Raw genomic sequence first — 27,189 nt, forward strand, 5'->3', positions numbered from 1 at the left:
CGCTAAGTGAACCAAGTATACCGAAACACTGGGAGGAGCCAAAAATGTCCAAATGTCTTCCATGGGCCAGGTGGTAGCAAGGCTGAAATCTGAGCTCTTGTTTTAGCAACATGGGGTTCTTTGGTTCTCCTCACAAGGGCAGGTCCCGTTGAGTGGTACACAGGGACAGGCTAGTTATAGTTGGCTTGAGCGAGAAGGAAATGGCAAGAATGGCAGAGGCGGAGTGTGGACATCTTACGCAAAGAAGGACAGTATGAAAAGCAGAAAAAAGTACATTGGAGGCAAGAGAAGCTTTTTTTTTTTTTCTTTTTTAAATGGGAAAAATGATATCATGCTTGTATATCCATAGGAATGGTCCATTCAAGAGGAAAAAAAATGAGGTGGAGAAAGAGGAGAATTGCTGAAGCAGTGGCCCCAAGCGGGTTCAGCGTGAGTGAAGGGGTTAACTCATGGCTCATAGAACTGGAAGGCACAGGGAATGGCCTGCAGGCACAGCTGGACTCAGGGGTGCTGACTGTGCCAGCAGAACTTGGTCTCGCTTCATCTTCCACCTCCGCTTCCCTCTGTGTTGGCTTCACTCGGGCAGGCTTTCCACAAAGACAGCTTCTGCACTTGGATGCGTGAGTCCCATCCTTTTGGCTTTGGAGCAGAAAACAGGGTCTCTTCTTCTCCAACAGAATCCTGGAATTGCTCCATTGGCCTGGCTCAGGTGACGCGTTCATCCCTGTAACTCCCTGGGACCAGGGGAGGCAGTGCCAAGATTCCAGAGTGTTCTGTGAAAAAAGACCAGCAATTCACACAGCATTGAAAGTTTTGTGTTTTCTTCTCAGCAAAAAAAAACTATGCTGGTAATGATACCAAGTTGTTAAGAGTCCTAAATGGTGGCCTGGGAACACTGAAAACCATTTTAGGAAGCCAAACAAATATTGGCACAATGTTGTTTTGGTTTCCTTACATTATTGTAACTTAATGTCATGGTCAAAATAATCAGGCAAACTTCGACTCTTGGGGGAAATCTAGTTGAAATCACATGTGAAGAAGAAGTAATCGTCTTAGAGGGAAACTTTCTTATGGCAATTTTAATTAAGCCAATCATTTCTTAAAAATGTAGATGGCCTCTTGGTAGCTAGGACTGTCATTCAGCTATGTTCACTGTGCTTTGTGTCCTTGAACATTTGTGTCCTTCTACACTTCAAATATTGCGAAGGAAGCAGGACTCCTTTCTGAGCAGTTTGTACCCTGACAGAGTTGACAAACTCTGACATGTCATCTCATTGATGGCCACCAGGAATGGCGGTCATGCCATTTTTAATATTAGCAGGGGAGAGAGGTGATTCTCTTCTCTATTTTAAGGCTTCACCCAAGAGTATTTTTTTCTTCAATTTTTCTTTTCACTTTCCTGAAATTGTAAGATGTGTCTCCATGAGCAGAATGAAATATTATTGATATCTGGCACATGGGCTACATGGATCTTGAACATAATTCAACCAGCCAATTCTTTTTTTTTTTTTTTTAAGATTTTATTTATTTATTTGACAGAGAAAGATCACAAGTAGAGAGAGAGGCAGGCAGAGAGAGAGAGAGGGAAGCAGGCTCCCTGCTGAGCAGAGAGCCCCATGCGGGACTCGATCCCAGGACCCTGAGATCATGACCTGAGCGGAAGGCAGCGGCTTAACCCACTGAGCCACCCAGGCGCCCCAACCAGCCAATTCTTTATGTTTAAATAATATTGAGTAAATTATTTGGATATATTCTTAGACTGAAACTAACCACTATGGGCAATGATAGTTGCCCATAATTATGATGTCAGGGGTAAAGAACTGAATATATCAGGGGTGAAGAATTGAAAAGGAAGTGACTTTTACAATGAGATCCTCACAGAGATTAAATGATTATTTTTTTAAAGATTTTTAAAAATTTATTTAACAGAGGGAGAGAGAGATCACAAGCAGGCAGAGCAGCAGGCGGGGGTGGGGGGGGGAAGCAGGCTCCCTGCTGAGCAGAGAGCATGATATGGGGCTTGATCCCAGGACCCTGAGATCACGACCCGAGCCTAAGGCAGAGGTTTAACCCACTGAGCCACCCAGGTGCCCCTAAATTATTTTTAAAAATAGGTAATTTCTTACCTACACTAAAATCATTTGTAGAACATTGGGAAAATTTAATTTGCATAATACTAGGAAAACTTACTTAGCCTCTATAAATTTTTTTTTTTTTTTTTGAGTTTTCTTTGAAGAGAGGTTAGGACATTTCACGTCACTAGATAATTTTAATAATTAAACTTAATATGATACATAAAATTTCTAGTAGAGTGTTTAACATACAATAGGCACTAGACAATTCATAGTTTGCTTTTCTTTCCTTATGATTCACAGCAACATTTTTTATCGAAGCAAGTTCCCCAGGAAACTGATGTTTTAAAGTGGTAGGCAACAGATAAAAGAGATGCTGTGTTTGTGGTCATTCAGGAATTAAATATTTTCAAAGCTGAATTTAGTGCTGTGATCATAAATCTTTATTTGGAGTCAATAGTAATAATAATTGTTTTACAATTCAAAAAGGAATGACTACCATGCTTGCTGTGTATGAGAGAAATCAATAGGTACTTTAATATGCTTTTTGAGATTAATTCTCAACAATACTACAACATTTAACTTTAAAGTCTCATCAATGGGAAGTATTTTCGGTTTTAAATGTGAGTTTTCAGGTTATTATACAAAGAGTCAACAAATGTTTTTGTTTGGCTAGACTTACGACACTTTATTATGCCAAGTCTCAGTGAGGCGGCCACAGCTGGAGAAAAAGGAGAGTGGAACAGGAAAAAAGTGATCCGAGGGACGAGACTCCTGCTTTTGTTTTGTGGGTTAAGTGTCAATAACCATGGAATAGATGGGGTTATGAATAGGTGGTCTTTGGTTGGTAGGTGTTGGTCTTCTGTGATCGTGAATACATGGGCATATTAAAAATCTTCCTTAAGGGGGCACCTGGGTGGCTCAGTGGGTTAAGCCTCTGCCTTCAGCTCAGGTCATCATCCCAGGCTCCTGGGATCGAGCCCCACATGGGGCTCTCTGCTCTGCAGGGAGCCTGCTTCCTCCTCTCTCTCTGCCTGCCTCTCTGCCTACTTGTTATCTCTGTCAGATAAATAAAGAAAAAAATCTTTTAAAAAAAAAAATCTTCCTTAAGGATGAATAATCCTTGTTGAACCGCTAAAATGTTTGGTTAATAAATAAAAGAAGGAATTCTTATATTTTACTTTATAGTAATTTAGAGTTCACCATCAGCTGGAGTTACCCTTCATTTTTTCCATTAAAAAAAGTAAATATGAAAACAGCATGGCTCCAGGAAGCTAGGTGCTTTGTAGTGGGCATATGGCTCCTGTTACCTCAAGTCGGCTTTCATTTCCTGTCACTACTGTTTTTACTTATCCCCGCAGGCTGCCACTGCCAAAGTGTGCCATGTTCTATCCGTTTCTGTACCCATATCCATAAGTTTGCATTTTCCATGTTACTCTTCGGCATTTGTTTTAAAATTAGACCAAGCGTAACACTCCATCACATCTTAGACCACGTGCCTCCGTATTGCCGAACAGCTTAAAACCCCGTGGGGAATCTCTGGGTTCCCTGTGGCCGATTTAACTTGGTAAAGCCCAAGAGCATCCGAATTTCCATTACTTTATTGGTGTACCTCGTTAATGATATAGCTTAATTTGCATATCAGTAGTACCTTTTCACCGCAGGTGAGAAATTGAAATGTTCAAGGTCAATTAACTGCGAATGTTTCAAGTCGGGTAGTGCAGCTGTAACAGTGAGCGGTGCTGGGAAGAGGGAGCGGTCAGTGAGAGGTACCTCTTTCTCCTGATGAGAATTGATGATCCAATTTTAACTCACCAGAGTCCTGCTGATTCTTTTTTCCTCACTGTGCTCCTCTCATGTGTTCACTTTTTAAATACTGTTCTATCAAGGAGTGTCAAAATGCTAGAGAAAGATTATGAAATTCTATATTAAAAAGTGTACAGACTGGTGAAATTAACGAGAAAGATCAAGACCCGAAACAATCAGCGCTTTCCCAGAGGTATAAGCTGATAGAGATAAAATTCCTAATGTTGAAATGTCAGGTTGAGGTGATGGCCAGCTGGGGACACTTCATTCACTCTTTTACTACTTTTCTGTGTTTAAAAAAAATGATAAAAATACAAAGAGATATGCAGCTGTAGCAATAAAGGGACTGTGGATGCTTGGGTAGCATCAGACTTCAGGAAATTGTCAACTTCCGGACTTAGATAGATCCTGAGGACAAGTAGTAAGACGAGAGAGGACAGTGGAGGGAAATAATTACCCATTCGCCACTCCCATCCCGTGTCTGTACTTGAGAGACCTGGTTTTCCTTAAGTCAAGGGAGGAAAGTTGGCTCTACTGCCTGATAGCTAGATTCTAGGGTTCCCCTACCTCTCTCAGCTCCCTTTTTTCTACATCCATTGGGAAATACCAATTCTATTTATCTTAATGATATGAGAGGCACTACGGGTCCTGGTTAAGAGCTCCGTGCCTCTTGCTGCTCTGTGGACTACAGCAAGGTATTCAGACTCTCCCTATATGACTTGTCCTCTATTCAGTAGGCTGCTCTGAGAGTCGGATAACAAATCTTCACACTGTGCCTGATACAAAGCCCTCCCTTGCTCAGTAAATATTAAGTAAAGTAGAATAAGTAGAAAAGATAGGATGGAGTTTCATTACATCCGGAGAAGCGGAGCACAAAGGAAATTCGGCCTAGCTTTAAAAAGTAATGTTGTGGGAACAGGTCCCATGGAGGGTTCAGGAATTTCCTGGGCTATTTGTGGGAGGGTGCTATTTAAGATAGTCTTCAGATCATTCAAGAACAAATTCTCTTCCATGTAGATAACAGGCTACAAGAATAGGGGCTGCTCCTTGGGGACAGCAGAGCTGTGCTGGATAAATGACACCAAGACACCAAAAATGCAGCTGGAGCCCATGTGTACCAACAAGACCTCCTGCTCAAAATAGGAGAATATTCTCCTCTGACTTAAACATTATAGCTGGTATTGGTGACCAAGAGAACACCACCCATTCAGGCTACTGGACAAAACCACAGAGTCTTTAAGAGCAGCTACAGAGAAAATGAAAAGTAAACACAAACCAATAAAAATTATAGTATGTATAAATATTTTCGATCAAAGGGAGAGAGTGCATTGGAGAAAGAGCATTATACTTTTGATGTACCAAGTGGAAAGACACTTTTTGAACAATGACTTATTCCAAGAAGAAAGGTAATTTGAGGGAAAAAAGTATCTAGTTCTAAAGACAATGTAGTGAGTAACTTGGGAATCAGACCAAAATATTAGTATTATACCATCGAAAGAAGATATTGTTGTCATGTAATTCTTTTTTAAATGCTGTATTGACTCAGTTTTGAGGCTTTGACAAGAGGATGGTGAGTTCCCATTCGTGAGCAGCTGATTATTAGTTGCATATAATACCCAGAGCTCATCCGCACACGTGCCCTCCCTGATCCCCATCACCTGGTTACCCCATCCCCCCAACACACTCTTTTCTGTAACTCTCAGTTGTTTCCTGGAGTCCAGAGTGTCTCTCGGTTTGTCTCCCTCTCTCATCTCTTCTCATTCAGTTTTCCCTCCCTTCCCCTGTGATCCTCTGGACTATTCCTTATGTTCCACATTTGAGTGAAACCATACGGTAACAGTCTTTCTCTGCTTGACTGACTTCACCGAGGTGATCTTCTACTTAAATATTAGACCTTATATCAGAGCCTTAAGGTGAGTGACAAAAGAATGGGGGAAAGAAAACATGTGCTCATATTCTTATTTGGGGTGTTATGTAATAGACGTTGCATCTTAATAGATACTGAATATTCAATAACTATGAATTTAAGAAGGTGTTAAACCCTATTTCACAATTTTTACAATGATTACATATTACTTATATAATTATCAATGTCAGTATTACTTACAATAAATTCCCCAAATAAGGCATTATTGTATTAAACTGGAAATATGAAATATCTTAAGACATACAGTAGTCACATCTCTAATATTTCTGGTGTGCAGTCAATAAAAGAAAATGTGATAAGTTCTGCTGTACCTGTACCCTCTTGAACATACAGTAGATTCTTATTTTTCACTCTCGAGTGATCAAGCACTCCCGACTCTATGACCTTTTCTCTGATAGTCCCTCTCCCATCTCCCATCCCCCATCCACCAACCCCTTCCACGGACAGGATAGAACCAGTGTCATATCAGTGAATTGGCTGGGCTGGGTGTGCGGACTGATTTGTAGAGTTTGCCAATTTCTGTGGTTTAAATATTCCCACCATGGCTACATTTAACACAATCAGCTTGCAAAATTTCTGAAAATTTAATTGCCTTTCATCCTCTGTTGCCAGCCAGGTCGAGCCTTCCGCTGGATAGAACTCTCCGCCATCATTTATTGTATTATTGTCCCCTGCACCTGTCTCACCATTAACATTTGTGCTTCACACATGCTTCTCAATGTCAGTTATTCCCACAGGACTGTAAGCACAGTGGGGGTAGGGACAGTTCCTTGACCATCTGTATTGTCAGGCTTAAAGCTGTACTTCTTTCTCCAGGAAGTCTGAACGTGATCAGATACAAAGGCAGTTTTCTAGTTCCAGCACAGTGTGAACCACGATTGAAAGTTAAATCATTACCTGATCATGTGTGGGCAGCAAACCTGCTAGTTCCAAGTGTAGACAGGAATGTCTACCTGTCAGATTAAGTACTTTAAACTTTCGATAAGATCCTTGGTTCTCCCCAGTGTCAGGGAGTTATAATACCTAGAAATGAACATAATTAACATAAGCTTCATCCTTTTATAGTAAATTCTTGATTTTTCTGTATTATTCTACAATTATGAGAAGTTTCATATTTTGGAAACTTAACTTTATTAAATTCCATCCAGAAGTACAGTCTTACTAACATCTCTAGTCCACTCACAGATTTGTAATGAATCTTTTGCCCATTTTCTTCTGTTTCTGTTTGCATAAAAGGAGCTGGTGGCTGGTCTCCACTTGTGTCAAACAAATACCAGTGGTTGCAGATTGACCTTGGAGAGAGAATGGAGACCACCGCTGTGGCCACCCAGGGGGGATACGGGAGCTCCAACTGGGTGACCAGCTACCTCCTGATGTTCAGCGACAGTGGCAGGAACTGGAAACAGTATCGACAAGAAGACAGCATCTGGGTATGTTTCTTTGACAGAATATATATACACAGTCTCTCAGGGAAAGAGATAGAATCATCTCTGAATGTTGTTTACGAATTTCCTAAACTCAGTTGAGAAAAAGAATTTTTGGAATTACTTAGGAAACATTTTTCAAGAAAAAATAAGTTAATATTCATTTCATGGTATAACTTTTGAAAATTCTAAAGGTAAATTTATCTCAGAGACCTCAGAAACTGGAAAAAAATCTTATATGCCCATTATATAGTATGGAAATCTAAGAAATAAAATCCGTAGAAAATTTTTTAGGTTTTGTCCAATAACACAGTGGTTTTGCATGGTCTTCATTTAAATCTTGGTTAAAAGAATGTTTCCTTTTATTTACTCTGATGGTTTAGAAATTTCTGAACATCTCCGTCTCTCTCTCTCTCTCTCTCTCTTTCTCTAGTATATGGAGGTTTGTATATATATTTGGAATATTTTTATATGATATAAATGTACACATATATATGATTTATGTGTAAACCATTCTCTATTCTTTTAAAAGTGTGTTAGTGTGTAAAGTGCTGTATATTATGGGCAGGGGCATAGCTCCTGTAGGAGACTGACGAGGAGGACGTTTATCGTAGAGAGGGGTGGTGTTTGCAGTTAGTTGATTGTTTATGAATACCTGGTGGGGGGATGAAGCTATAGGCAGTTTGCCTGGTGGTGAAGGAAGGATCTTTGCTGGTAGAACGGTATTGATTTGGATCTTATGTGGGCCAGGGACAACATACTGCAATCAAAGAGCTTTCTTTCTTTCTTTCTTTCTTTTTTTTTTTTTTTTCCCCTCTGGTTGAGCTGCTAGAACCAGAGAAAATGAGTAACTTAATGAAGCATCCTTCTTAGCACACAGATAATTTGGAAGCCTATTTGGGCACATAATGATAATTTTCTTTGATCAGTCAATTGCCTCTCTTTTGAAAGTTCCTAGAACTCCGTTGTACATTATCAATTCATGGAAGAAATGGACTGTGATTTACTCACCTTTGTATGTCTAAAGCACTTGGTGGCCATTGGATGCATGTTTATTGATGTAAATTGAATTGAAAAGAAGTAGCCCAGCTCTGTCTCCAGAGAGACCCTAACAGTCAGGCTGGAAGAAGTTGCCTATAAGCATTTTTGAGAAAAGCTGCCTTAAAATCCAAAGCAAGCTCAAGTGTACAAGAGCAAGAAAAACTGGATATTATGGTTGAGTTAATTTCATGAGAACCATTCAAACTAGGGATAAAATAAACAGTAATTATGAACCAATAACAATGAAAGCTTAATGAGGTATTTATTTTAACTAGGTGTTTGGATTATCTTTTACTCTCTAAATTGAGCATTGGGTTTTTAAACTAGATAAGTAGAGGCTAATTCATGGTAATATTTAGCCATGTTAAGTAAAAGGTACGTTTTTGATACTTCTTAAAATGATGGATCAACCATGAAAATTGTTTCTTTGTTCATTAGGCTTGGGGAAATCCAAACCTAGGCCACGCCATTTGCTTTTTTTTGGTTACTCTTATTAAATGTGAGGTTCTTGGATATTGGGGCACCTGGGTGACTCAGTCGGTTAAGTGTCAACTCTTGGTTTAGGCTCAGGTCATCATCTCATGGGTCATGAGATTGAGTCCCACATCACACTCTGTGCTTAGCTTGGAGTCTGCTTGAGAATCTCTCTCTTTGCCCCTCCCCCCCACTAGTACACACACACAGACACACACACACACACTCTCTCTCTCTCTCAAATAAACAAATGAAAAAAAAAAGATATGAGGTACTCAAGGTGAAATAGAGGCATAATAATATCCCTAGCTAATCCAAACTAATTGATATAAAGATAGCTGACATCTATCACAATTAATTGTCAAGGTAATGCTATTTTTTAGACTCTGCTATAATTTGTTGGTTACTCACTGTCTTCCTCTCTTGAGTGTGAACACCCTGAAAATAGAGGCTGTATCTTTCAACCTTTCATCTCAGCATCCCAAATCTTAAGAATTCCTGGCATTTTAAACCATAAGAGACTCTTAACTATAGGAATTAAACTGAGGGTTGCTGGAAGGGAGGTGGGTGGGGATGGGGTAACAGGGTGATGGGCATTAAGGAGGTCACTGGAAGTAATGGGTATTGGGTGTTTTATGCAGCTGATGGGTCACTAAATTCTAGCCTGGAAATTAATAATATACTATATGTCAACAAAATTGAATTTAAATTAACAAAAAAAAAAAGAGTTCCTGTCATGCTGCAGGCAAATACTAAGTGTTTGTTGAATGACTGAATGAGGGAATGAATAAATGAATGAACGGAAACAATGTACTTTATTATAATGACTCCTTTCCCCTATGATCATCTCTGCCTTTTAGTGCATTTATGTTTACCAGTTTGATATATTTAGAGTTCGGATGGTACATTTCTCTCTCCCCTACAAATTTTGAACCTTTCTGTGGGAGAGGGTTTATCCTTTTCATCTTTGCATTTCCAGCATTGCATACCTAGTATGGTACATGGTTTTTGTTGAGTGTATTACAGAAAAAAATCAATGAATGAATAGATTTGAATACATCAATCTCCTAATCTGGGTCTAACTTTATAAAAATAATTTTGGGAGGTATTAAAAGACCTCATGCTAATGTCATCAAAGAGATAAAAGACATCAGAACAAACCAAAAGATGATTCAGAGAAGCATAAAAATATGGGATACAGACTTCTAGAGATTTGGAAATTGGTGGAATATACAGATCATTGTGACTGACTTTGTCAAAAAAGCTGGGTTCACATGGGTGTTGAATAAAGCGTGATAACTTAGATTCTGGAGGATTAAGGAAGCTATTCTATATAGCTAGAAAAGGCTGAACAAAAGCGTAGACATTGGAGATACCCAGAGATATAGTATCTCATGTAATAACCAGTGAGTCTACTGGTCAGAATGGACTGTCAAGTTTTGGAAGGTCTAAAGGAGACTTTTGATTATGGTAAAGAAAATTGATGGATACCTTTGAATGTCACGATCAAAATTAAGACTTGGTGCAACAGGTACCATGTGTACACGTAAGATAGGAGAAGTTACGGTGTAGGCTCAACTCAGATCCCAGGCCACACACACATCTTCATGGTGCCTGTTCATCCCAGGTATGTTGCAAAATTCTGTTCTACTCCAGTGACTCAGGTGCTGCTCTAAGGGAAGCACCCTGTCTGTGAATCTACAATTGTCAAAGCAGGAGAAATGAAACATGGTGAGCTGTACCCAGTTCTTGACAGTTCATCTGGAATAACACAGATCAATTTGGGTTGTTTTTTTTTTTTTTAAGCCAAAGTACAATTTTTAATTGATACACATAGTAAGGAATTTAACCCTTTGTTGTATTTTGTAAATATATCATTCCCAGATTCTTTTTCTTTAGTTGGTATATTTTTACCCGTTTTTAAAAAGGTTCTCTGGGTTGTATACAGACCATGCACAACATGCCAGTTTTCTTTAAGAGCTTCACATTCTGCCCCAGATGATAGAAAGAAATCTATGAAAGAGAGTTAGGAAACACATAAGCCATTATACGAGTGTGCGATGGAAGGACAAAGAAAAGACAATTGTGAATTTAGAAACTAAGAAAATAAAACCCATCAACTTGGATTGAAATGCTGCTGTGGGGATCCTCACTCTTCCTTCATGTGATCCTACCTTGAGCGCTGGGGAAAACAATGACTTCTGTATACTTGAAATAATTAATGAAATGCCCTGCTGCTTTTTACAAATAATCATTAAAAAGAAAGACAAAATATTTTATTTATTATCTGTACAGGTCACACACATATTTAATAGAACTGTAAACTTGACAGATATACGGCATTTTGTGAAATTACACATTAAAACATTTCTTTAGAAAAAATTTATAGTGCAAGCTCATAAATATAATTTATACAAAGTACTCTAGTAGATGGCATATAAATATTTCACAAAAAATTAGAAAATACAAGCCGCTAAAATTGTTCCTCTCAAATGGAAGATAAAATAAAATCCCTCAACATCTATGATCAAAAAGACTTTTCAGCCAGTTTATTGTAAGTGATTGAAAAAGTAAATGTAAGGTGTAATTTTCACTCACTTAAGAACAAGTGCTGAAATATCATGAAAGTAATATCTTAGAAACTATTTTAAATAGATCAACATGTGTCGGAACTTTATAGCTAAATTATCCAGATTATCTCTGATGCATGCCCAGGTTTCTTTTATACTGTAGACTACACAGAAAAGAACGGGATGGTACCAGTTTTATGAATTATTTAGGTAAACATGATTCTTCTACACAGAATAGTTTGCTTTTTGTCTTTTTTATGGATTTCATCCAAACAAAAAATCTTTAGCGTCTTTCTAAAGTTAGAGTAGTTTTATTTTATTATTTTCTTTTTATGAGACGTGTTTAATGTCATGATTCCCGGGTTTGGTCTGTGAAAAACCCAGGGCCCCTGTGACATAATAGTATATTCACAAAATATGCAGGCCACTATCACTGTGAGTGATTGAGTTGTCAACTCTCAAAGCCAGGCAGGGCAGAAAGACTACCTGCAAAGATTTTAACATATATATTTGTTTCTAATCAAATAAGTACGTGACCGGGTAGTTTAATAGAAAACCCAAGGAGGCAGGAATACAAGTGGGAGGCGTGTTGCAAGCTCAGCTGCAAGGTACAGCTTTTCTAGCTCTTTCCCCCGCTGAGCCCTTATTCTGGTGACTTAAGCCTGCAAAAATCATTTGTGGTGATACGGACTACAACGGTACTGATGGCGTGTATGTCAACATGTCAGATCGTCAAGCTTGATAGATCGCAAGACTTCCTCAGTCCTTGGACAAGGCCTGGAGAATGCTTTAAGCTGCATGTGCCTTTCAAGCCGGCCTCTACTTCAATGCCAAAAAGACATTGTTAATGGAAGTTGTCTGTATCCTCAGGATACCTCCCGTTTGTTCTTCTGTTTAACTATGAGTTCTTCACCCTTTCGAAAATGATTAACCTGTTAGTGCATGACTAACGGTGGCCGCATTAGGGTTTTTAATGCGGCTTCAGTCGTGGATCAGAATGGTCAGTTTGCAAGCTACCTTTTCTATCGTGTCGTGTGGTTTCTTTTACCTCCTTCATCTTTGCTCATTCTATAATGTACTATGTCAGTCCCTTCTCATAAACTTCCTTAGACACACATAGATTGGGACTTTATAGCCATATGTGATATTTTATGTAATATACATATATATCTGAGAACCCCTATGAACTGCAGGCACACATATACAACGAGATAAGATAAATGGCACTGTTGTTTCGCATTCTTCAAAATGACCTCTCTCTTGTGCAGGCAAAATAAAATTTATTTGAAGAAGGGATTAGAGTTAGCTAGAGATTGGAGGGCATGCTTATATTCAGGATCATTCTCAAATTGTCAACCAGGGAATAACATGTGTTAAATACACCTTCTAGTTGTATCACACCTTCTCCCATATGACCCTTCAATGAAAACATCACCCCCTTTTCTCCATTCCCTCTTGCCATTGCTGTGATGTAATATTGTAGATGTTCATTTTCTGGCTTCTCTAGTTTCCCAGTCTCAGGAGGCTACATTTGGAGTTCTTCTTTCTTGGAATAGTTCTGTCCCTTTGAAATGTTTCTTTGATTGTAAATACTTAGGCAACCAGGTCTTCTAGAAAACCAATGGATTAAGCTGTCTTTCCTAATGTGACTCTAAGTTCTGAACTTACAAGCATTTTTCAATCATTAACTAGAAAGGAAGAGATAAGATTTGGCTCTGGTACAATATAATCCTTAAAAATCTAAGAGGATTATTTTATTATTTAAAAAAATAATTCAATAATGTACCTAACAATAAAATTAATTTTTTAAAATCAGTAATTTCTCTTTCTACATATAAATAACAATAGACAATATAAAAGGAATACATACTCCGCCTAAAATAGAACCAGAAATGAATACATGTCAAGGAAAAAAACCTAGAAGAAAATGTATGAGATACCTAAAAGTAATATTTAGAATATTACCGAAGGACATAAAAGAAGATGTGATTAAATGCAAAATCATATCTGTTTTGAAGTGGAAAACAGTGTCATAAAGCTACTCATTCTACCTAAAATAACTCATAAAAGTGAAATCATTCTGAATTTCACATGTAAAAAGTATATATGAGAAAATAGGTAAGTTAGCAAAAAATAACAGTGGTAAGAAGAACCTACATGTTAGGAAAATTTTAGAAGTCTATATTAATTAAAACAGGTTTATACTGGCACATTAAAGCGTAGGGAAAGAACAAAAGAGAAGATCCATTACTATGCCCAAATGCATTTAGGGATTTGCCCAAGATAGAGGTATGATTGAAAATATGTGAGGAAATTAATCAGTATAGAATGTAGTAAGCTGTAGTTTCTAAGAAAGCAAATAATATTTTTATATCCAAATAGATGCCAGATGAATTGAATATTTAAAAATGATACAAGCATAGAAAAAAAGTAATGAAAGAAAACACAAGGCAATGGATAGATAACACACATAATATTGGGAGGCACATGTCTTTCTATGCAAGAGAACCACATCCAGATGCCACAGAGGAAAAGATAAAAAATGAGATATTTAGAAAGATGCATAAAGAATAGCATAAACAACATTACAAGAAAGAGTATAAATTGGAAATTACTTTTAGCCTTATGATGGCGATGCTCACTTTGATTCACCAGCAGCAGTGGTCGTAGGTTAAGATTCATATTCAGATTGACAATGACCAAACAGACTTCATTCACCTGCAAGTTTACTTAGATTTAAAACGGAATAGAGACCAGCAACAGCATAATGGATGCTCGGTTATACTGAACAGCTTCTAAATATATCAACAACTTGACTAGGTCACAATGGCCAAGGCTGAGTGGGTGTGGCCACCACAGATCAGGAAAGCCATCAGTTTCAGGTGACCTTCAGCTTGGATGCCTTGTCAGTGATATAACTCCTCAGAGACACTTGTCAACCCCTTTTTGGGATGTACCCGCGTCTCATCACTCCCAGGTTACTCACTGATTACAGGTTATATCTGGGGCTCCCAAATTTTGCTGCTTATTTGAGTTCCAATGCCCTGGCAGCATCCTTGCTCACTGAATAAAGTTTAGAGATGGAAACCCAGGTATTGGGATTTAAAAAATAGTACCAAGTGATTCCAGTTTGCATCAAAGTGTGGGAACCATTGGATTACTCAATAAATGAACTTGACAACCAAGTATAGATTCTTAGTTGGGTACAAAGCAAAATCAGCAGGATGCCAGTTTATCTTAGATCCAGTAAACTCCTGTGCAAGAAGGATTTAGCTAAAAGATCAATGCTAGGTTAAAAAAAAAAAAGTTATAAACCACAATTTAACTCTGCCCTTCTAATGAGAAAGACCTTCTAATATGTTAGCCACTAGCTATATAGGGCTATTTAAGTTTAAAACTCAACTAAAATGAAATAAAATAAAAATAAAGTTTCTCAGTTGCACTAGCCACATTTTAAGTGTTCAGTAGCTATATTAAGCCCAGTGGTTACTGTTTTAGTGCAATTACAGAATATTCCTGTTAGCACAGAAAATTCTATTAGCATAGGCACAAAACACTCTTTAGAATTACTAATAAAAAATAAAGCTTTATTTTTTACTTTTTATTTATTTTTAAAGATTTTTTTAAAGTAATTTCTACACCCAACATGGGGCTGAAACTTGTGACCCCAAGGTCAAGAGTTGCAACGCTGTATTGACTGAGCCAGTCAGGCGCCCCTGAAGCTTTATTTTTTTTTTTTAAAAAAGGAAGCAAAATATAAACAGGAAGTTCATAGAAAAGAAAAGATGATATGTAATATGCGAAAGTGTCTCCATCCTCATTCACGATTAAAGAAAAGCAAATGAAAACAGGTGTCAGGTAACATTTCTTAAAAGACTTAAACAAGTAAGAATGTTGAAACTACAGTGTTATTTAAGACATAATTTGGCAAATTGATATATAACAAAATAATGTCTTGTTTAACTTTAATAGTTATGCATTTAATGTGATGACTTTTCATAAAAAATGATTAACTACTACATCGAAACCATGGTATTATGGATTCTACTGTTCAGCACAAGAGGAAGCTAAAAATTAACTTTACAGAAAAGCATTTATTTATTTATTTTTTAAAAGATCTTATTTACTTATTTGAGAGAGAGAGAGGGAGAGAGAGAGAGAGAGAGAACAGAGGGAGAGTAGGAGGGAGAAGCAGACTCTCCACTGTGCAAAGAGCCTGACTTGAGGCTCAGTCCCAAGACCCTGAAATCATGATGGGAGCCAAAGGCAGATGCTTAACCCCCTGAGCCATCCAGGTGCCCATAAAAAAAAATCATTTAAAAAGGAAGAAGAATGAATACTTATTATGGCCTAAATCTGTCTCTAGGTTTGTAAGTAATTTAAGTTAAAGTCCATAAATAAGGGAGGGATTATTTGCTTGAATAAAAACATATATGCTAGGCATTATTCTGTATGCTATATATATTTATCCAGTTAATCTTCCCAACCCAGTGAATTAGGAACTATGATAATGCCCAGTGTATAAAGAAAACGGGGTGTGTGGGGGGGGATATTTTCCCAAGGCCACAGCTCGGTGGGGCAAGCTTAAGTATGCCCGTGCTTTATGTTCAAATGCCATGTGTATGAAATCAACATTTTGAAAGTGATCCAAATAATTTAAGACAGAGAAAGTATTGCCATGGGGCCTGGGTAAAGAGGAACTCTCAAGCTCTGTTCATGGGAGAACAAATAGGTGAAAACTCTTCAGAAAGAAATGAACGTTTTTAGTGCATTGAAGGAAGGGAGTCCAAAACAATGTTGCCTAATACGTTAAATCTACCCAAATAATCTGCACCAAAAAGGGACTCAGACTCTAGGGATTTCTCTCCTAACTTCACTTTCACTGTGCATTTGAAATGCATGCAAGGATATTCATTGTAACATTGTCTGTAGCAGCAAAATATTGATCTAACCCACCAGCCGTAGATCAATTGCTTAAGTAAATTACTGCACCTTCACGCAATGGAATAAGTTATGGCCATCAAAAGCAGATGATGCCGGGCGCCTGGGTGGCTCAGTCCTTAAGCACCTGCCTTCTGCTCAGAGGCTGGGATTGAACCTCTGCATCGGGCTCCCTGATCTGCGGGAAGCCTGCTTCTCCCTCTCCCACTGCCCCTGCTTGTATTCCCTCTCTCCCTATGACTCTCTCTGTCAAATACACAAAATCTTAAAAACCAAAACAAAAAAACAAGACAAAAGAAAAAAAAAAACCAGGTGATGATGCAAGAATATACTAGCCATTTCTGGAGTGAATTCCAAAACTGAGGTAAAGTTTTGAAGTGAGCTGTTGTTTGCTACCAAAGTGTGAATCTTAAGGGCCGAAGAGGAAGAGATGGGGGCAGATGGATGGAAAATATGTTTATTTATTGAAAACACACGTAAATATTAGATTTATATGAGCTTTCAAATCAAGTAATCTGGAAGTGGAAGAAGTAATGATGGATGACAAATAGAGAATAGGTAGGAAATAATTCAATTATTAAATTTTTAAGAAAAATAGTTCCATAATATTGTGATATTTATTAATAGCATAAAGCCTGTGGGAATTATCGTTATTTTAGTAGTAGTTTAAAAAATATATTTATATAATGGTTGCATGGCACTCATTCGGGCATGTCATCTAATCTTTGATCATATTGTGACATTAAAAAATACCTTAGTTCTGATGCTAAACTCATCTCTGAGTCAGTGCCCAGTCAGAAAAACAGAAACTACTCCAGGCATTTGAAACTGCAAAGTCATCAGAGGAAATTGGTTACAGGGAATGGAAAAGCTGATCGGCCAACGTGAGGTGGTGAGATAGCGCAGAGCGTAGCGGCAGCAAGAAGACGTCGTTAATTCCAGGGGCTACAGGGAAAATGAGAAGATTGTGTTTCCAGAGCTTCGAGGCTGACATCGTCCAGTAGTGCTAGCACCATGGCAAGAGCTGCCCAGGAGAGGATTATGGAAACAGGGGTTGTCCTTTGGGAGCACAAGCTAAAAAACTCAGCTCTACCAAGAAGCTGCCCAGGCAGAGTGAGAGTGGGGAGAAATTTCCTGGCTCCTCCCTGCTCTTCACCTGCCCTCCCTCTCGGTGCTCAGCCGGAAGCTTGCTAAGCCAGGAGCCTAGGGTTCTCAGTCTACCTCACTCAACCCTTCTATGCCTCCAGACAGAGCAGGGAAAGGCTGATACATGGTTTTAAGTAACAAGCAAATGACTGGGACAGCCCTAAGGACAGCCCACCTCTATGAGCTTGTTTTTCTTTACTTCTAGAACAAGGGGGCAGGTAGAATGCTGGTACTTACTGAATAGTCTCTCATTCCCTTTCAGTTGCAAAACTAAATGCTTCCTTATCAGCCCATAAAGAAAGTAGGTAAGTAATATTATGATACTGAAGACATTGAGATTTAAGACAGTAGGTTCCCCCCTAAGTTCATGTTGACTAGTGCCACATTTAGGAGTTTTACATTTAGCTGTCCTCCTTCCTACGGATAGTGGTAGGTGTGCAAATCAAGCAAAGAGCAGTATTGCAATATACCAAAAGAAGGGAACCCCTAGTAAACATTAAATCATTGGCTTAGTGTCATTTTTTACACATAATCTATTCTCAGGCAGTAGAATGATGCTAATAGCTTATGGACTTAATCCTTTGTTATTTCTCAAAATATGTGTTGTAGTTCAAAGTATAGATTTGCTTTCTATGTGCGAAAGAGAGCATTGCTCTGTTCCTCATCCAACATTTTGCAGATGAAGGTAGAGGACTATGTAGAAGGTATATGGGTGGATTCATATACATTTTTTGTTGCCTCTGGGGTAGGGTAATTGTCACACTTGGTCTACAAAAATCAGCATGCTGCTCTATTTTACTGTAATGTTTTCCTTGGCTGGTGACCTGAGGGCCTGTCCAACCCCAACCTGGTGCATTTCATTGACAGCTTCCTTGTGTACCACTGCTCCAAAGCCCCAGGCTTAGGCATCGCTCAGGACATTAACCAAGGTTCCTTGTGCTTTCACAGTTCTCTTCTGGGTATGCTATTCATTTATGTGCGGCATGCTTGCCAAGTATGCTTCAGTCCATCCCTTCCAACTCCACGCCTTCCAACCACTTACTTTCTGGTCCCTCCAGCCCCATCACTTCTCCAGTATTCACTAACTCATCACCAGGGTCTTGTTTCCAGTGACATTTGCGATAGTGTTATTTCCAGGGAGTCCTTGTGGATTACTTTGCATGGTTTGTATAACCTTAATCGACTGAGTTTCAAACACATTCATGTATTTTTCATTCTCTTTCACTGTACTCACGTTTCCCTTTATTCCAAATTATACACTTGCCATAAATAAATACTCAAATGCTACTAGCTAAAATGCATACTATGTATACTGTCTTTATTAAAAAGTAAAACCATTTCTTAATTAAGGCTATGAATTTCTAGGAGATAGGAACACCATGCTTTTTGACTAATGTAGTTTAGAATAGATATTAATAATACCATAATAGTAAAAGGAGACACTTTAGTGATTACTTACTTCCGATAGGATAATCTGGTGATGTGTCTGCTGGAGAACAAGGCAGAGGTCTGTGTATGTACTGAGAGGAGGCATCCGTGTGATATTTTGTATGCATATGTACAAGAAAAACTCTTGGTCGTAAGAACCAGGACTTGAACCAAATGGCTTTATCCATCCATATTCCCAAATGCCTTTACAAGTTATACCTCATTGTCTAAGATTTTCTTGGTATATATTTATCTGCATCTTTCTATTTTCAGAAATGCTCACAAAGAATAGTCCTTTGGTTGATTTAGAAGAGTCCTGCTTTAGAAAAGATTCAGGTGTAAGGACACTTGTGCAGAAGTAGCTGTGACCATGAACAGAGGAACAGAGGAAGCAAATACTCTACAGAGCTCTGTCTATAAATCAGAGAGATGCAGCTCAGCAGAAATCACATGTGATTTGTATTCTGCCAATGAAATTTTTATTTGGCTATGAACTCATATCTTCCATTCTGTATTTCTTATTGTTATTATTAATCTCTCATACCGAAAGGTTGTCTTCTCTTTGGAATCTTGAACATTTTAAGTACTTAATAATAGGGTTCTTTTTCAATAAGAGAGAGAAAAGAGAAAAATTGCTGGAGCAGTGCAAAGAGATCCTCAGGGAGCAATGGCTTTATTACAATATGTCAGAGTCATCATGAGTTGGGGGTGGGCTGGGGAATAACAGTTTCAAGAAAAAAAAAAAAAAACCTCGTATTTATTTTAGCAAGTTGCTGGAAAGTTGCAGAAAATTGTCCCAAGAGCTGCAAAGCTATTATGGTAATAGTGGTTCCATCTTTCTATTCTGAAATAGAAAGAGGTAAAAAAATTTTTTTCACTATGTCACTTTGGAAGTAGCTATTCTGCCCTTAGATTAGAATAAATACATGAATTAATTAAGCTCACAGTGGTGTTTATGCTCTCTTTAAAAATCCTGCATGTTGAAGATGACAAGTGAGTACTGAAACTTCTCTAAATTGGAAATTGTTCAGTCTAGTCCCCTTTTCCCATAAAATCAAACCCCTTGGATACATGTGTACACAAACATTGAATTTCCGTGATAATGACCAGGAAGGGAATCCCACATAGCTCTGAGAGCCCAGCTCAGGCTGGAGACCACAGATAGACCCCCTCCAGTTATGCATGTGCAGGAGCAGAGGGTGTACCTTCTTAGTTTTACCCAGGGTTGGACTCTGCAGGGCTGCTGTGGTGGACACCGGAACAAGCACACATGGGTTGGCAAGAGCACAGGGGGAGAAAGGTAGAGTTAGCACCATGAGGGGGAGGAAGTGAAGTCGGGTGGGGGGCACTGGTCAAAGATGGCATTGGGGTCCTCCAGAGAAATGGAACCAACAGGGTGTACATAGATTTATTTTAAGGAATTGGCTTATGTGATTGTGGAAGTTTGACAAGTCCAAAATCTGCAAGGTAGCTGGCAGTCTAGAGACCCACAGAAGAATTGCAGTTTGAGTTCAGAGAGGTCTACTGCCAGAATTCCCTCTTTCAGAGAAGTCAGGCATTTTTCTACTAGGGCCATCCACTGATTAGATGAGGCCCACCCATATTCTGGAGAGTACTGGGCTTTATTCAAAAGTTTGCAGATTTAAATGTTAATCTAATCTAAAAAATACCTTCACAGAGACATCTAGACTATTTTTTGACCAAATGTCTGAGTACTGTGACCTGGTCAAGTCGACACAAAATTAACCATCACAGAGACGGAAGGAATCGAAGGAACAGTGGGGTTATTGGGGCTGAAAAGCAAATAAGAATGGGGGGATAGAAATATCTGGTGGTCTAGGATCAAAGAGGTGAATCTAAGCACTTACCACTTTAAAGTTGGGGCAATCACAGGAAATGATTAAGGACCAAGATGTGGGCAGGGAAATGTTAAAAAGGGAACACGTGAAGATTATTTCCATCCACGATGTGTTACAGAGCACCAAACAGATATGGGAGCAGAGAGTTGCTGAGAGATTGCCACGAATATGAGATGACCTGTAGTTTGGGGAGCACCCAAGCTGCCGGGGGAGAATTTGCTATACTCCGCGGACATTCATAAAAAGGAGAAGAAATGTGTTTCCTCTCTTTTTTTCTTTTGTTGACTTATTTTCCTGAGGAAGAAGGAAAATCATATGAAATTGACAGGAGACTTAAAAAAATACTGACTCCATGGAAATATAGCATTTGGAAAAAGTGTGCAAACTTCATTTTAGGTCCCAAAGTAAGAATGTGGATGTTGTGGGACACGCCAGTCTCTTTTGGAAGCACCCTCATAGACACACCCAGAAAAAATGTTTTAACAGCTATCTAGGCATCCATGTCTTAGCCAAGCCAAGTTGACACATCAAATTAGCCATCACAGATGCCTTTTACTCTGCAACTTACCTCAGCTATTATAGGATCCTCTTAAATCTGAGCCCTAGTTTCTGGTCCTTAAACCACTCCACTTCACAGAAAGACATGGGAAATAAGAGAAAAGAATGCAAGAGGATCCTGAGTTTTGGAAGTGACTGTGGAAGGCATCCCAGAGGAGTTGACATATCCTGAGAGAGAATGAGATTAATGGGAACTCTTAATACCTTAATTCATTTTCCCACAATGTAGAGGTTAGATCATTTTCTTCCACTAGTCATCATTCTATTTATAATTTTCTTTTCCGTTAAAAATTTAAGTTGTAAAATTTCTTTTATCTTTTAAACTTTCTTTGGAGTTTGGAGTTGGCATGGTTTCACTTTCTGTCTTTTTCCATTTTGGAGTTTAGCTGAGTCAACTCCAAAATATGCCACCCTTCCTCTTACCGATTTTGTCTTATTACTGCCACTCTACCCTATACATTGCAGCCAGAGGTCACACTCTAATTACCCAGATGCTGTTTTATCATTCATATGAAATGCATCTATTAATCATGCTTTTCCTCCCAACGGAACCGGAGATTAACTGAGCAGTAGAAATACCTTTTGAATGACTTCTGATACTCAACTTCTGATTTAGTAATTAGGTGCACACACATCAGTTTCAATCACTACTGACTGATCTGAGTTGGTTCTGACTAGGACAATGGTCCTCATCTTTTCTCTAAATTGATTCATGGATGTGTAATATTCTGACTTCCCGTACTGTACTTGGGTTAATGATTTGTGAAGGATTTCTCTATGCATAAGTTTAGATTTAAAAAGATATGCTTAACATCTCTATAATGGTGTACATCTTGATGACCTCAGGGTGTGAAGTCCTTGACTATATTTGTCTGTCTGGTTTAATGGTACTTGCTCAAATACTAGACGTAGGGAGTCAGTTATGTAGTGAATGTTCGACATATTTTTGAAGAAAAATATTCTCTCAACTGAAACTCTCAGGTTCACTGCAGTATCTCAAGACCTCCCAGGTCCATTTTATTTTGCTGGAAAATGTGTTCAAAATGACCCTCTGCGCTTAGGACTAGATAGACACTATAATTTATTTTAATTTGAATACTATACGGGATCTAGAGGGTTTGTGGTGAGGGAAATCTGGTGGGACTGAGGGTGGTAATGCTTATGCTGAGGGGACCGTACTGTTTTTGGCAGGAGCAGACAGGACCAGGATTGGGCTGTGCTGACAGACTCCAGGCCTCTCTGTATCCCATAGCTGGTCTTGGTCTCAAGGATGAAAAGAACATTAGAAACTAAGTTCCCATGTTTCCTTCAGATTGCGGGACTACTTTGGATTCAGTGTTATTGTAGTTTGAAGGGATATGTTTAGCTTATTTTTTATTCTCTAATTTTTTTCTGCTGTCCTCCTGGTTTTTAAAAGCTCACAGTCATGGGAATAACTCAAGCAGAGCATAACAATGAGACAACTAAGAGACGAGCTTGAAACTAAGTATGATCAAGAGATTTTTTTTTCTTGAAAATGTTCATCACTTGCATATTTGTAATTAGAGGTACTATTGTATAGTTGAAGGGCTGTTTTCTTACCACTAGGCAGTACTTGGCAAAGAACAATATGTACTTGAGTCATCCATAAATATTTAAAGGTTTTGATGATGTAGCAGTTACCAAAGATGGAGCCAATGCGTGCTCAGGAAGTCATACAGATGGGATGCTTCTTCTACACCACAAGCATCAATATGTGGCCCTTAGAATGCTACAGGAAAATTATGATCCATCATGAACTCAGTTTCTTTAAGGTGGATGTCTGCTATTGTAACTATTATTATGCTATTGTTAACTACTAACTGCCCTGGACCTTGTCTTCTCTTGCTCTCCTCTGTAGATGAGCACCACAGCTTTCTCAAGTTTTTCTCCATACTTTTAGAGCATCTTTTTTCCCTATTGCCTATTGTAATTTACCCACAATTAACTTTTTTCCTAAAACCGAAGTCATCAGTACTTTCACTCTGTCTTCCTCCTAAATGCATTTCAAAAGATGGTCTGAATTTTAAAATCTAATGATTTTCATGAGAGGAAACTTCTTTGGGAAGTTGGTATTCTCCAAATCCCAGCAGTCCCAGAGGCGTTAACATAGAGGCCACTGAAATCCCTTTGGAAAGATTCCCCAAAGCTGACGGCTTGACATCACACACAGTGGCCTCCCTGTCTCCCCGACCCAAGTCTTTTCCTAGCAGAGACTCTGAGAGATATACATCCGTCTCCATGAGAAGCCAGAGTAATAATTCTGACATCATTCTAATGAAAGGAAAAGGAGGTGGCCAATGATAGCTGAGGAGTTGGGCTGGAAAGGGCTCCAGAATTTGCTGTGGGATATCCTGGACTGTTGCCCCTTCCTTCATAGGATTATCACTTTGATCTGGATAATGCTTCAAGGGTGGTGACGATTTAAAAAGATTAACAGGTGGCTTACTCCTACCCTTCACATTTGTTTAATTACCTTGACAGAGACAAGGTGAAGAAAATGGGCACGGTCTACTACCACCATATTTAAATAAAGTGAACAGAAATATACACATATATTTATATATCTGCTTATGTTTTTTAAGTAAATGTGAGCACGAGCAAGACATTTTTTTTTTAAAAAACTACCTCTAAAAATGTTTAAAAAGCTACCTCCATGATAAATTATATGGGGAAGGATAGAGTAGGAATAGAAGCCAGACTTTTCTGAATATACCTTGTGTTTTAGACTTGACTGTAAGGTGGTTTACACAATTCAATCACTGTATACCAAATTAAGTAAAAATTTAGAAGATCTTTCTAAAAATTAAGAGTAAAATGACACAAACCTTTATGTTGAGTTAAAGGCATAAGCACACAGAAAGGAATTATGTGAGTGACTTCCAAAGACAGCAACTTTTATGTTCTTACTGTTTTAGACCCTGTTGATGAAAAAGTCTTAAACCCCTTTCAGTGATCACATCTTGTTAATGATACTAGTTATATTTTATTCAAGATGTATTGTGATTCTAAAATGTATTCTGATAAGACATTTGTGATTTTACTAATATCATTAGATACCATAATTTCAGTCTAAAAGAAAAGAGAAATCTAAAATTTGAAGAAGTAAATATCCCACAGTCCTGGACCCCAAATTCCCCACTGCCCCTAATACCCACAAACCCCAAATTCCTGGACCCCAAATACCACCAATCTTAGAGGACTAAGGAATCCTTGTGGAGAATGACTGACTCCAAATCTGGAGTGTCAACTATACAAAATAAATGTGGGATATCTTATACAGAACACTGGGCTTTTAGCAGATAATTGGAGTAATGTCAAAATGACTCAGAAGCCAACTCAAAAAGGATTTCACTGGCCAAAATGAAACAGTTAGAATATTAATGAGAGTCATACTAGGAATGAATTAAAACACCAGGTAAGTTAACATTCATGAATTCATAATAGGAAAAGTCCTTCTTTGCCATCAACTGGGAGATGCTAAGGAATTAACTCATTATTCTGAACATCAGCTTATATAAAGAAAAATAAAATATTTTTCAACCTTTTCTGATCAAATTACATCTCACGGTAGCCAAATATGTAATGAGAGGAAGTTTCTTTTTGCAGAGGTATTTTAGATTTTTTAAAAAGCTTTGAAGAAGTGGTGATAGAATCAGACTATCACCATTTTATAACCTCTAATCAAGTAGCTCTAAATGTCTCTAAGACAGAGACAACCAGATATATAACCCATGTCCTGATAGACATAGACAGTGAGCTCATACATGTGTGAAGAATTCTTGCTAAAAAGTCAAACCCAAGTCAAATCAAGTCTCAAAATCTCCATACCAGTCTACAGAGGGACAGAAGGACGGGCATGACACCACAGACAGGCAGCCAGCAAACTGTGGGAAGCAGTCAGACAAATAAGGGGTTTTCAATAGACACATTGAAGAAGATGAAAGGGACGTGATTATAGGAAGAAAGACAGCATCAGAATAGGCAAAAAGAGAAGCACCACCAATTGCAGGGTATGGAGGTTTTTGGTATTCTGGTTTGAACAATGGTGCATACACATGCACATATGCGTGTACATGCACTTTAGGAGCTGAGCGATCATCACAGGATGTTGATGAAATTACAGATCTATTGTCAACATTTTAGATATTGACATTAAATTGCAGTTTTGTTTCAAAAGGAATTCTCATCCCTTAGAGGTATATTTTGAGATATTTATGTATGAAATAACAGGATGTCTGAGACAGAATTTGAAATAATCTCATAGGAAGGGTGATGTACTGTGAGGGGCATGGGTATAGGTGAAATAAAATTGGCCATGAGTTAGCAAATTCTTTAACCCAGATATGTATATGTATATATATATGTATATGTATATGTATATGTATACGTATATGACTTTACTGTTCTATTCTCCCTGCTTTGGTATATATTTGAAAATGACCATAACATTTTTAATGCCAGTTTTTTTGTAGCTGAAGTTTCAATTCTTGCCCAGTATAATTTTACTTGCAGTAACACAGCAACGATGAACACTATTAGGACCAAGTTGAATCAGGTATGGAGATTCATGGAAATTTCATTGCCTCAATTGAAGAAAGGAGGAGGTCCGGGCCCAAGTGAGGCCAATTCTGATACAGGAACTTTCAGGACTGGAGTGGGGAAGGTGGAAGGTGGAGGCTAAGATTTGCTGCCACCAAGAAGGAGAAGGAAGGAAGGCAGAGCTGACAGAGAGGAAGCGGGACAGAGACCGAAAAAAGAAGGGAAGTAAGGGGTGGCTGTAGCTTCTTTTCCTTCTCAACCTCTGTACTGCAGGCTGGGTAACACCTGAGCCCATGGACTACATGTCGTGACTGAGCTGCTTTTCGCTTGCACACCCATGAGCCTGGGGCAGAGAGGAGCTGATAGTGGATTGGACTCTCTGGTAACCCCCCATTGGGGCAGATTCCATCACCCGTCTCACAGGGACACTCATAGATGGTGACGGAAGCGGTCATGTCAGCCAGCCTTTATCAGAACCTCAAAATCACCTAACCGATATTTGTCTAGGCCCTGAAAAATAATTTTGAAACTACAAAAGCCTATGTGGTAACACATTTTTGAAAAATTTTCTTTAAGGTAGAATTAGAAAATAGGATCAACAGGTAAAACATATAGTTTAGCACATGAGCTCCATTTGAAGTGTGTATTTGGAATGTTTAAAAATCAATGATTTCATTTATCATCACTATTCAACCAGGTGCAGTATTTTTTTTTTTAAGAAAAATAGTCTTAAATAGATATCAATATAATGAACACACACATGTGGATTATTCTGACACCTGACAAATGCAATTTGTAGAGTTTGCGATGGCTTCTATGTTAGGAGCATAGTTATAAATCTTTAAAGATCATTTTTTGTGACATTATAAGGCATTTTGTTGATTTGACTTGACTCTTCTGATTTTTCCAGTCTACTTTAAACAGGAAGAGCCATACAATAAATAGAGTTAATTCTCATTATTTTGATGGTTGTATTTTGTAAAACCTTTGTGAGTGTGCAATTTACAAATACTGACCTGCTGCTCCTGGGAATAATCCAGGGTTAGGTTTCTGCAAGCCTCTGGCCGCACTTTCATCAGCCAATCAACACATAACCTTATTCTATGTGTGTTTCTATTTAAAGACACTTTACTTAATATGCGTTGTTGATTCGTTATCACTGAGCTCAGAGCCAACAGCACTATAAGTCATTTCTGGATGAAGCTGATCTATCACACATATTTTCTCCATGAGGCACCTCGTAGCCTCCTTGGGTTTAAGAACGCTAGACAGCACTTCTGCACTAATGCTTAGCTGATCTTTTTTTTTTTTTTTTAAAGATTTATTTATGTATTTGGGAGAGAGAGTGTGGGGAGGAGGGGAGAGGGAGAGAAAAACTTAAGC

General features: G+C 38.4%; 1 protein-coding gene and 1 long non-coding RNA gene across 4 annotated transcripts in view; one reads left to right on the plus strand and one right to left on the minus strand.

Annotated features, from left to right (window-relative positions):
- The window catches only part of CNTNAP4 (contactin associated protein family member 4), a 236,901-nt gene that overhangs the window by 66,923 nt on the left and 142,789 nt on the right, over window positions 1-27,189 (plus strand). For both annotated transcript variants that reach the window (XM_004753962.3, XM_004753963.3), the window contains exon 3: window positions 7,042-7,235. In XM_004753962.3, coding sequence (XP_004754019.1) covers window positions 7,042-7,235 — 194 coding nt within the window. The remainder of the gene's footprint in view (window positions 1-7,041; window positions 7,236-27,189) is intronic.
- On the minus strand, window positions 294-14,086 carry LOC106005954. 2 transcript variants are annotated; one of them, XR_006605612.1, is made up of 6 exons: window positions 13,957-14,086; window positions 10,236-10,442; window positions 6,989-7,201; window positions 6,703-6,828; window positions 3,724-3,974; window positions 294-773 (listed from the first exon to the last, which is right to left on the minus strand). It is a non-coding gene; the product is annotated as an uncharacterized LOC106005954 (long non-coding RNA). The 2 variants fall into 2 exon arrangements; XR_006605611.1 differs by having other exon boundaries at window positions 13,930-14,086.

This window comes from Mustela putorius, unplaced genomic scaffold (genome assembly GCF_011764305.1).
Source record: "Mustela putorius furo isolate JIRA1106 unplaced genomic scaffold, ASM1176430v1.1 tig00000174_pilon_pilon_pilon, whole genome shotgun sequence".
Lineage (NCBI taxonomy): Eukaryota > Metazoa > Chordata > Mammalia > Carnivora > Mustelidae > Mustela > Mustela putorius.